The 12,726-nt window shown below is 44.6% G+C and overlaps 1 protein-coding gene and 1 long non-coding RNA gene across 3 annotated transcripts in view; both read right to left on the reverse strand.

The window, feature by feature from the left end:
* CREBBP (CREB binding protein) overlaps nt 1-12,726 on the reverse strand; it is a 157,978-nt gene that overhangs the window by 61,882 nt on the left and 83,370 nt on the right. The window contains 2 exon segments of one of the 2 annotated variants that reach the window (NM_001260715.1): nt 8,703-8,816; nt 10,107-10,347. In NM_001260715.1, the coding sequence (NP_001247644.1) occupies nt 8,703-8,816; nt 10,107-10,347 (355 nt within the window). 2 annotated transcript variants of the gene reach the window in all.
* LOC144337869 (uncharacterized) lies at nt 3,201-7,232 on the reverse strand. Its single transcript, XR_013411501.1, has 2 exons — nt 4,585-7,232; nt 3,201-3,860 (listed from the first exon to the last, which is right to left on the reverse strand). It is a non-coding gene; the product is annotated as an uncharacterized LOC144337869 (long non-coding RNA).

Raw genomic sequence — 12,726 nt, forward strand, 5'->3', positions numbered from 1 at the left:
TGAAGTTTCTATCTTAGCAGGCAACAGATCATAAAATTTCACAGATAACACCTGAAAAAAATTAGTATGTTTTAAAACCTAGAGACTCCTCAAGAGGTCAGTTCCAGGGAGTGGCAAATGTATGACAAGGGAAACGTCTGATTCTCTGGTGGGCAGCAGACACCTTGAGATGAACAGAGGAGCACCCTCCTGCTGTTAACCCCAACCCTGTCCTTCACTGCTCACCTGCACAGGTACAGAGGGCTTAAGAGAAGGAGCAGAGATGATACCTCGTTGGTCAGTTTTGATTAATAAATCTATGATGTGCTCTTCTAAATCACATAATCGCAAGTCCTTGAAACTTACACAAGCAATGACAGCATGAACACATCCTTCTGACGGGATTCCTATGCAGCAGAGCACCATGCTGAGCTCTCTGGTTATATGAAGCTGTTTAAGAAATACTGAACTTGACTGATTGACTGATTTGTTTGAAATTAAGGTTGGAGTGAGGCTTCGCAATTCCGCATGGGTCTTGTTATCCGGGGCCACCTCAGCACCTCTGATATTCAGGAGGTGGCTCTGCCTCACATGGCCAACATCAGATTCTGCTACCCAGGCCCACTGCTGGCTGGCAGGGAAGCTGCCCCATTCAGCTAGCTAACCCCAGGAGACTAAAGGAAAAACTGGTGTCAACATAAGAAGCTCCATCCCAAAGGGCTTCCAAGGTAATGGAGAGACTACTCCAAACTTGCATCAACTTGCATCAACTTGGGCATTTCAAAGTCAATTCATCTACCCACCTACCTACCCACCTGTTTGCCTGCCCACTCATCCGTCCCAACAACCCAAATGTTGTGTGAAAATTTATCATATGGCAGAAGTTCTACATCATACTATTTATTCTTATTTTTGAGTTCCTTTCTAACTTCCACAAATTTTAGAGTCATGTTAAAAATAGCATCCTACAGTGTTGCTACTATAACACATCATTTTTTGATACATAAAACACGATCACAAAGCCTTTCTTTCAAATTCCAACCACTATGTGTAACAGTAATATTCTCACATTCAACCATCAGTGCACCTATAGTAACCCCAATACTTACCCAGAGCGACCTAATTAAACTAAAATGTGTGAAAAGAAAATTCCTGGTAATTATACATTCCATACTATTAACTTTTCTAATAAGGATACTCAGATCAACTCATTAACACTCATCAGACACAATTACACACACCAAGCACTCATTATCATAAATGAAAAGCAACTCCCAAGGTGCACTTTATGACAAGTGTGTAGCTGAAGTAAGTCATGCACAATACCTTGAAAAGTATTCTAATACTTACTACTCCCCAAAACTTTAAACATGTGTCCACCATACTTCTGAAACTGACATCTTACATTTTTAAGAAGCACTATGGTATAGAAATCAAAGTTACCAGTGATAGGATAGTTTATTTTTCTACAACCTTGCGATGTAAGAACAGGGCTACACTATATTTAACACACATGGTGATGCACTGTGGAGAGGAACTTAAAAGAAACAAAGTATGTAGCCTTCCATTTCCCAGTGAATGCTTTATTGACTTCTTCCTACAATATTTCCCTTTTATCGACACCTCCCCAAGTGCCATCTACTTAACTAAAATGCACCACCTTACGGTGAATGCTACTCCTAAGCCCACAGCCACTTACAGGGCAGCCAATGCCTCATACTCACACAGGCCTCCCATGCAAGCTGCTGACATGGTCACTGCATTTTGTGTTAAAATCATTCATTTTCTAAAAGTAAACATTATTATATTTTTATTTTAAAAGAAAATATACCTATGAGAAGCACTTGCAACTCACCATTTCTAAAATTCAGAAGCAAAGGAAATTAATTACAAACAAATAAAGAAGGTCTCTGCTATTTAAGCACGGCTGAATTTGAAGTCCAAATAATGCTATTAGATGAAATGACACAAATACTGAAGGGTAAGGGTGCTCAGGCATTCACTGTGGGGTGATGGCTGACTGAAAGGGGAGTCATTATGTACAAGCCACCATCAACCGTACTGCCACCTCAAGATGCTCCACGTGCTCCATGGTGGTATTCCCGATCCCTCTCTGAAATCCCACAGTCAGTGCCTCCTGTACCGCTGCTGGTCTTTAGACACTGACCCTTCGTGTATTCACTCACTCACACGACAGACTCCGTGAGTACACTCTGCCAGGCTCCCACCAGGCTCCCAGATACGGTGTGGGCACAATCTCTGCATTCCCTGAGCCTAGAATCTGTTAAGAGGGACAAAAGATCATCTAATAATCACCTAACGCACCCAAACTGCACCTTGGAACCCTGGGACAGGGGAAATTAGGCTCATCTCACGTTCCCTGTGCATCCCTGAAAGGTGGGATTAACGTGAAACTCGGTTTTACTCTTCACCACCTGCCACATGGGCCACGTAACCTGCTGTGCAGTGTCCAGGGGATGTGTGAGGTATAGTGCAGTGGCCAGCACACCATGGGCCCTCCCAGTGCAGCCCATGGAGTGCCTTGGAACTGAACACAAACGCAGGGAGAGCTACAGATAGCACTGCTCCATCTACCTGGCATCCCTAAGAATGAAGTTTCTCTACTTATCCTTTCCACATTATTGCCACTTACCTCTTCCAATGTCAAGGCTGTATGCTCATTTGGCCATTTTTACATCTTTTTTCCTTGCTAGAGCATAAAGCTCTAACTTTCAGGAAGCCACAACACACCTGCAGTGCACTAACACACTGGCTGGATTCTTCTGGGCCTATCAGGTAATACTCCTGCCCCGGATGTTTCCCTCTTTAAAGCTCCCCAGTGCCCTCAGCCTCACCACCTTCTGATGTAGCCAAGAAGGAGCCTATGGCCTATGAAAAAAAGGCCAAGTTTTGTAGCAGGCTTTCCTGGACTTACCTGCCATTCTTCACGCACAAAGAATGTTCCACTAAGAGGCCGGGTGCGGCCAGGTGCAGTGGTTCATGCATGAAATCCCAACACTTTGGATCACTTGAGGTCAGGAGTTCGAGACCAGCCTGGCTAATAACATGGTGAAACCCTGTCTCTATTAAAAATACAAAAATTAGCTGGATGTGGTGGTGCGCATCTGTAATCTCAGCTACTTGGGAGGCTGAGGCAGGAGAATTGCTTGAACCTGGGAGGTGGAAGTTGCAGTGAGCTGAGATCGCACCACTACATTCCAGCCTAGGCAAGAGAGACTCTGTCTCAAAAAAAAAAAAAAAAAAAGAAAAGAAAAAAGAAAAAAGAAAAAAAGAATGTTCCACTAAGAGGTTCCCTGTACAGTCTATGTCGCTGATGCAAAGCACTCAAGTTACTCAGACAACTTAAGCCCCTAATCATTCTTTATAAAACTGAACTCCATTTGGAAATTCAGTTAAAACAGACACGAATTAAATGTCCAAACTTTGTCAGGGTAGGGGGAGATACACCATGAAGCAGAGCAGTAGCTGCTACAGCTGATCCGTCAGCAGCACAACAGTGAGCCGAGGGGCCACCCAACGCAGGCCAGAAACACAGTGCTTGTGGAAGGCGAAACTTGTGTATGGGGAGGGCCAGCTGCGGGGCTTGAGTCCGCCTGGTTTCAGTATACCTGCGGGGTCCTGGAACCAGTTTCCCGAGGATACCAACACACTTAGATTTCTACTAAACAAGCAATGCTAGAATTTATTCAGGTAGCTCACGCCTGTAATCCCATCACTTTGAGAGGCTGAGGTGGGGGAATCACCTGAGGCCAGGAGTTCAAGACCAGCTTGGACAACACGGTGAAACTCCATCTCTACTAAAAATACATAAAGTAGCCAGGCCTGGTGGCATGTGCCTATAATCCCAGCTACTCGGGAGACTGAGGCAGGAATCCCTTGAACTAGGGAGACGGAGGTTGCAGTGAGCTGAGATCGCGCCACTGCACTCCAGCCTGGGTGACAGAGTGAGACTTTGTCTCAAAAAAAAAAAAAAAAAAAAAAGAGAGAGAGAATTTATCCAGACCTGCAGACATCTCTACAAAGTTGCTGGTGGCACCACTGTACCTTGCGGGCATTGTGTGGGGGCTGGAGACTCAGCCTCCCATGAGGCACGGCCACAAGCCCTCAAGCAAAAGGCTTTCTTCAGAAGCCAAGTGACACTGGCGCAGCGACATTCTCCTTGCTATCAAGAAGCAAAGTTGTTCAGATGTAACACATCACCCACGACCCTCTGATACTTAAGTCAGGGTCAATCAAGGCCACTATTCTCTCTACAACCTTCAGATTCTGCTCCTTGCTGTTCCCCATCCCACCACAGTCTGTCAAAAGAGGTGAAAATCTCCAAAGGGCCCTCAAGTGAACAAAGGGCCTGCTCCACACACACTCACTGGGCACCTGATGGGCTATTCGATGAGTGGCAGTTCAAAGGAGGGAGATCTTGACGCCATATAATGAAAGGAGGGTTTTTTTGGTTTGTTTTTTTGAGACAGAGTCTTGCTCTGTTGCCCAGGCTGCAGTGCACTGGTGCGATCTTGGCTCACTGCAACCTCTGCCTCCCGGGTTCATCAAATGATTCTCCTGCCTCAGCCTCCCGCCTCAGGATACTGAGTAGCTGGGACTACAGGTACATGCCGCCACATCCAGCTGATTATTTGTATTTTAGTAGAGACGGGGTTTCACTGTGTTGCTCAGGCTGGTCTTGAACCTGAGCTCAGGCAATCCGCCTGCCTCAGCCTCCCAAAGTGCAAGGATTACAGGTGTGAGCCACTGAGCCCGGCCGAAAGGAGGTGTTTTAAACAATCTGAGGCACCTACAGATGGAACATGTTGCCAGGTGAAGCAGTGGGTGCTACACTCATGGAGATGTCTGGCAGCAGCTGGGGCCATGGCTGACACAGCTGGGGCAGTGCATGCATTAGGGTGGCTCTGGGGCCGACCCTGTGCACTTGCTTCGACAGTCCCTGGGGCACTCTGGGTTGGAAAACCCATGGTCTCTCTCAGAGAATGACTCAAAACCTCTGACCAGCACTGGCCCAGACACCTGGTATTTCAAGGCATCCAGAGCAGTGCATCTCGGATTTTAATGCGCACACCAATCACCTGGGAATTTTGTAAAAATGCAGGTTTTAATATAAGAGGTCTGAAACAGGGCCCCAATTTCTTTACTGCTTACAAGCAACCTGGGAGAGCCTCTATGGCTTGCCTGAGGCCTACACTTTCAGCAGCCAGAACTTCACAAGTGAGGCAACATGAGCCCCAAGAAGGGAATCCGTTGGTCACGAGTCCTCTATGCCACAGTCCTCTATGCCACTCTGTGCACTGAATTTACTGGAGGTCAGATGCCAGGACTGACATAGGTACATAACTTGGAAAGTCCTAATTATTCAACAAAAATTGAAAAATGTTATAAGGGATGGTTAATTCGAGATCAGTGATTATAGAATCTTTATTCAAGGAAAAATTAAATGAGGCTAGGCACAATGGCTCACGCCTGTAATCCCAGGACTTTTGGGAGGCCGAGGTGGGAAGATCACTTGAGCTCAGGAGTTCGAGACAAGCCTGGGCAACATGGTGAAACCCCATCTCTACAAAAAATACAAAAATTAGCCAGGTGTGGTGGCAGATGCCTGCAGTCCCAGGTATTCAGGAGGCTGAAGTGGAATGACTGCTTGAGCCCAAGAGGTTGACGCTGCCATGAGACGTGGCTACGCCACTACAAGCCAGTCTGGGTGACAGAGCAAGACTCTGTCTCAAAACAAACCAATCAACCAAACAAAACTCAACATAGGCCAAAAAGGTAATCAATGGTCTGGGCTTCATTTCAAAGAACCTCAGATTAGCTCCACAGGTGATTCTGGAAGGTTCTCTCAGTAGAGACATTAATCACAGAAGTTAGAGAATGCAGCATGTAAGACCAGCGCTGGTCTGTGGGGAACACTGCCTAAAAAGCAGAGTCCTGGGGCCCCTAAGGCGGTCTCCATAGAGCAAGCACAGGTGGGTCTTGGCAGAGTCCCTGAGGCTTCCAGGAGCTCACCACAGTCCACCTTTCGGTTCACCTTGTTTGCACAGGAACTCCAGTCCAGTCAAATGCATGTCCCCACAAGCTGTGCACTGTGCAGACACTGTCCCCACTGTCTGAAATGTTCTTCCTTCGTTATTTTGTTTGCACTGGGCTCCACGAAGTCTCACGTTCCTCTATAAAGTAGTCAGGTGCACTCCAATTCTCCTCAAAAAGAATGTTGATTGCACTGACTTGTCTCTACCTCAGTCCTTTGAGGGAGGTCACCCTTACATTATTTTTAACATATATATCGTCTTCAAAACCCAACCTCAAGCCAAAGTAGGGTCAGATTCACATTTTCCTCTCTGGGTTCTTAACTCAAGAGTTCACACACCGTAAGCATAATTTGCTTTGGGAGAAGAGAAAAAAACAACAAAATGTACAGAAAGGATACTGCTGAAACCCTGTCAATCATACTTTTGTAAAAAACTACCAAAACCCTGCAGCAAGTTAATCTAAATCTTCCTTGTGACTTTATAAAATCATCCTGGTAATATCTTACATTATGACTAGTAGAAAACCTGTGGTTTACCACTTGAGAGAGCAGGCGCACAATCAATTTTCACAACACTCCGGCAGTTATAAGGATGGTTAAAAAAAAAAAACCACATACACTTCTTTTTTCTTTTAAAACAAAAACCACATAAGCGTTTCTTAAAAAGAGAAATCACAAAAGTTTACAACTGTCATGGTAGTATGTACTAAAAACAAAAGATCCCCAAAAAGCCACACCCTCAAATTAAAAGTTAAGAATAAAATTCTAGCTCATTATTCATGGAATATTGTATAACTACAAACTTGACAACAAATATTTTGGCACTTAAAGAGCCTATTACTGAAATGTGCCCTAAAACACAAGAAATTTAGCCATCACAATATACTAAAGAAAAAAGTTTTACAGTAACGTGGGAGGAAAAACAGACTCTATTCCATTAGAACAACTGTCCCAAATATCTGGTTCTAGAAGACCCAGGATTCCAGAATGTCACTTTATATAAGAGATATCCAAGGAAATTGTTTATTAATTCAAATTTTAGTCAATCAAAGAATAATTTAATTGACTTTTAGGTAAGTGGTTTTTTTTTTTTTTTTTTTTGGGGACGGTTTTTTTTTTTTTTTTTTTTTTGCCCTTGTTGCCCAGGCCGGAGTGCACTGGCGAGATCTCGGCTCACCACAACCTCCGCCTCCCAGGTTCAAGCGATTCTCCTGCCTCAGCCTCCCCAGTAGCTGGAATTACAGGCATGTGCCACCATGCCTGGCTAATTTTGTGTTTTTAGTAGAGACTGGTCTCGAACTCCCGACCTCAGGTGATCTGCCCGCCTCGCACCTGGTCAGGAAACTGGTTTTTAAAGGAAACTCGCTGTGGTTCTTCTGTAGGGAGGCAGATAACAGGCCCCATTACCCTGGCATTTCTCTTCTCTGTGACAGGGACACCCTGCTTTACATGAAGCAGGGTCAGCGTCAGCTTGCTGCCTACTCCCTTGTCGCCAGAGGGAGGTGGGCTGGACTCAGTAAAAGGAAAACCACGGGGGCTGTCACTGGCACGCCACTCCACAGTACTCTTAGGAACAAAGCACTTTTTCTGTCTTTACGTGGGCCACTCGGAAACAACCAGAAAGAAAAGTAGCACATATTCTCTAGGCAGCTGCGGGGTCTTGAGGAAGGATGATCAAGAAGAATGAGAGGAATGAACACAGAAAACACAAGACAGGGGAGGGTGGCAAGATGGCACAGACGAGATGGAGGAAGATGAGGAAGACTGTGCTGTGCTGGAAGGGTCGCTAAGGGAGCACCTCCAGCCAGAGGGGACAGGAGATTGAAGGGCACTTCCTAGCTGTCCAAAACTGAAGGACACACCCAAAGACCACGGTTTTACCTCTAAAATGACAGGAAGAGGGTTGAAAAACGGGAGGGAGGTTCATCCTTCTTACTGCCTGAAGCCTACAAATAGCAGGGAGCCTCAGAGCCCCAGGCAGGCCTCCCAACCAGCAGGGACTACTGCATAACCAGTCTTGCCAAGGGCTACAGACAACCTAGACAATGGCAAAACAACGGGGATGACCAGGATGCAGCAGCCCTAGGCAGAGGCTCTCACTGCCAAGCAGAGTGAATGGTCAGTTATACAAAGAGGTCTGGAGACCATAGATCCACGCAGAGGGAAACCTTCAAAAATGTTCGTGTGGGATTTTATACTGACCCAGCCTGACTGACGGAGCCTTCAAAATTTACTTCAGGATAAGGGCTTTCCAGTTCCAAAAGAAGTGCCCTCTCTCTCCCCCTCCCCAAGACGTCACCGCCATTATAGCGACATGGAATTTAAATTCTCACATATGGAGTAACTGTCAGGAAATACCATGTCTTCATGTTGGCTCAGTGAACAAAGTGACTCTGCTGTTCCATGCTGCTTCAAGTGCGTGTATGCAGGGGGCAGGGAGAGGGAGAGGCAGTGAGTGAGTCAGGGTCCAACATCATCACAGCAGTTCCTGACACAGAGAGCCTGCCTGCCCTCTGAGCTTGGCTGTACCTTGGGCCACTGTCCGCCCTACCTCACCCTGCACTCCGTGGCTCATAACCCCTGCCCACTCCCTACCTACTCTCTGAATTTTCTTTAGAAACAACTTCTATTCTCATCTCCAAGCTTCTCTGCCCCCGTGCTCACTTACTTTGTTGGTTTCGCTTGTCACTGGCATTTTTCAAAGGGAGGCAAACAGGACAGTCATGTCGTGTGCAGTTCTTCCAATGAGAGATGATTTGTCGTGAAGATGCACAATGGGCAACTATGACCAGAAAAACAACGAGATGTTATTTTTCTATCCAAATCGTCACACTTTCAATTATACCTAAATTATAATGCCAGATTCCATAAGAAAATGGTAACAAGTGTAACCATAACACAGTATAGGCAGTCCTCAACTTACAAACAGGCTGTTTTCCAAAAAGTTTGTAAGTTGACTGTTGAGAAATCCAAACAAAACTTCCTCTAGAAGCAATGTTATGAAGGATGGGTGATTAAGGGCAGCTCACAAAACAAAACAAAAACTATTCAACCTGGAATACCAAACAACTGCAACGAAAGGTAGAACAAGTAATAGTTCTGTGATGTAACTATTTAAAATAAAAACGTTCAATTATGTTTCAAGATGAAACCACCTAAACACTACAGTGAAGAAATACAGATAGAGAAGCACATGAGAAGCCTGCAGAGATTCTGAAAGGGACTCTGGGCACCTGGTGAACAAGTACTCGAGAGGGTAACTGACCCTGGTTATTCCGGCTTCATCTTCTAAAGGTCTAACCTTACCCTTCTCTGCTTCTGTTACGACAGGATTACTCTGGGGACTCACAAATGTCACAACGGGAGACAGGGAGACCAGGGGGAGATTCCCCCAAGGTTTATGAGCATAAGAAGAGAAGGAAAGAGAATAAAGATTAAAGGAAAGTACAGCTGTTAATAGGAAACACTTCCTTTGGTAGAAATGAGGTGTCTGCAGTAAAAGGGGAGACAGAGGGCACGTGAAGTGCCTAGTTCACCACCTCCCCTGGGATGATACAGTGCATAGTTCCCCATGTCATTGCCAGTCACCCAGGACAACTTCACTGCCATCTGGACTTGCCTCAAGACACAGGACAGAGGAGCAAGGCCGCAGGCCACCAAGACAGATGCTGGGGTGCAGAAAGGGCATGTGCCTGCACGTGCGTGTGCTATGTTCATTGCCCAAAAGAAAACCACGATCTAGACATTCACAACAAAGACAGTGCTCAAGAAGTGACCAACATCTTCCATGACAGAGGAAGGAAGAAAAGAACAAAATACGGGGCACAGCTTCAAACAGCAGAAGTTCACAGAGTATCAGAAAACCAAATCGCCTTTCTCTTCAGTAGATAAGACTTCCTGGAGCACCTGACTGTCACTGTGTGGGGAACGTGAGCGCAATATGTTTTGCCACACCAAATGGAAGGTAGTACTCAGGCTGCTGGAGCCTTATGAACCAGAGAGCTGCTGTAAGAACAATAAAGACAAATTCTTCCTGAACTCTGCCACTAGGAGTTCCAAAAACAGCACTTACCTTGGCAGGCTTTCCCAGCCTGACAATGCGTCATGTGATTCAAAACGTTTTTCATGGTTCGACAATGTGGGAGCGAGCAGGCCCGAACCTCTCCGTTTGCTTGCTCTCGTCTCTGACACTTATGAGCATGAAGCAGTAGAACCAGCTGCTGCTGTATCAGTTTGCGTTTTTCAGGATCTGCAGTGGGGCCCGTTGCAATTCCTTGTGTGGGTACAATTCCCACTGATGTTTGCATCTGAGACTAAAATAAAGCAAAATAATAAAAATACTTTAACCTCTCAGAGTTCCAACTCATATTCATTAATTATTTCTCAAACAAAAGCAAAAGTTGATGGATAATACTGACCACAGAGAGAAGAAGGCTGGTGTAGTTCTCTAATCCACTGATGACTTTAAGAAGATTCAGAACCACAGAAATCAACCCAACTCAGCAGCAAGGCTGATTCAAGTTCACTTGTATACAATTATCATCCAAGCAAGACAATGGCTGGCTCTTCACTGTAGCAACCAAAACCCAACTCACTCTACGATGTACACAACTACAGGAAAAGCTGTGTATTATATCAGCTGGACCATATGAAACTGCTGCTTCTGTATGTCCCAAATGGCCAAACACCAGCAATTTCATAGGGTTCAACATAATTAAAAAGATTGCCAAGGCCCGGCCAGTGCGTTGGCTCACGCCTGTAAGCCCAGCACTTTGGGAGGCCGAGGCGAGTGGATCATGAGGTCAGGAGATCGAGACCATCCTGGCTAACACAGTGAAACCCCGTCTCTACTAAAAAATAGAAAAAATTAGCCGGGTGTGGTGGCAGGCGCCTGTAGTCTCAGCTACTCCAGAGGCTGAGGCAGAAGAATGGTGTGAACCTGGGAGGCGGAGCTTCCAGTGAGCTGCGATCGCTCCGCCACTGCACTCCAGCCTGGGCGAGAGAGACTCCGTTTCAAAAAAAAAAAAAGATTGCCAAGGCCTGACCAATTGCAATGTATTGCAAACATCTGATGTAGCAGAAAGAATCAGAGCTACCTTTTGGATTTCATTATCACATGACTAGAAGGGCAATGCCTGCAGCTTGATTTCACAGCGAACACTACCTCTCCTAAAGACTAATGACACTTAGCCTTAATACAACCACCCAGTACAATGGGAAATGCATTCCTGTCCTATGCTTTGTTTCTCATTAAAATTTCCACTCAGACAGTTGATAATTTTTAAAGATTTGGTGATCTGCTAAAAATACAGAAAGAGTTTGCTTTCAGTTGCCTGAAATAACAAGCCAAACCAAACAAACCGTTTAACAGCAAGGAAAATGGAAAAGGGGACCCGTAGAGTCTTATTCTTCATAAACTATAAGCATTCTTCAGATAAACTTAATAAAAAAGACTTAGGCAATAAGAGAAGTGTTCCTAATGTGCAACAGTATCAACCACAGTTCCAAGATTTCCAATTTTCTCTAGTACTCTGATATTTCCAGCTTGCTTCCACAACCCTCATTACCTCCCCTAAAGTATGCCACTCTGATTTTTTAAAAAATATATGAATCAAAACTGTACATTCACGAAGAGAGGAAACTATAAAAATAATTTTTAATGAATCAAAGCTCATTTTTAAAAGGTTATAGAGTGTTCTGTTTCGGTTTTACCGTTATGAGAACTAGAAAATAAGTGTGTAGAAAAGCTGGGTGGCTGGGCTTGGTAGTAAAATTCTTGGAAGTTTCAGAAGGACGCAAAGCAATTCTGAGAAGGACCCAAAGCAAAATCAGCATCCTAGCTGAGAAGCAGAACACCATGAATGCAGGGCTCAACTCCTAAAAGAAAATAGCCTCTTTCCCTTACGTTTATTTTTTCTTGATTATGAAAGTATATATATATACACTGCAGGAATTTTGGAAAGCTAGAGAACTACTACAGAAATAATTAACAACAATTAAAATCCCATTATCCTGGAGTCCACTATTAAAGTGTTGACAGGTTTTTTCCCCCTTCCTTTTTCTATATAAATGCTTATGTATGAACCATAATCAATAGAGCCTCGTATCTCCCCTGCAACACACACGTTTTGCTTAGTGTTTTTCCATGTTCTGCCCCATACCACTAAACTGTCTCAGACAGTGGCTGGGACGACTTGGAACGAACAGCATGTTACTCTACAACTTTACACTCATTGAACTAGTTCTTGTTATGCGGCATAAACTGGAATCCCTGGCCCCCTCCTTTATTTTTTATAATTGTAAATAAAGCTTCAGTAAGCAAACAGCCCTTAAACTGCCCCTGCAAGCATGCAATACTGGCGTTAAGTCCACTGCTCAACTGGCTTATTCCTGTGGATTGGAAGGTCCATCCAGAAATCAACAGGAATGGAGACACAGAAGAATGGGAGAAACACAAAATGAGCCTCATTTAGGTCTCTTTCTTTTACTTTTATGAAAATTTCAAACATACAGAAAAATGGAAAGGAAAGGATATCATCATTAAACCTAAGAAAAAGAACAATCCTTCTTGGGTATCAGCTAATACTGAGTCATATCCCAATTTCTCTAGTTGTCCAAAACACATCTTTTATAGCTGGTTTGCACAAATCAGGACTCCATGAAGGCCTACATCCTGTATTTGGTTGTTCTTA

Source organism: Macaca mulatta, chromosome 20, assembly GCF_049350105.2.
Source record: "Macaca mulatta isolate MMU2019108-1 chromosome 20, T2T-MMU8v2.0, whole genome shotgun sequence".
Taxonomy (NCBI): Eukaryota; Metazoa; Chordata; class Mammalia; order Primates; family Cercopithecidae; genus Macaca; species Macaca mulatta.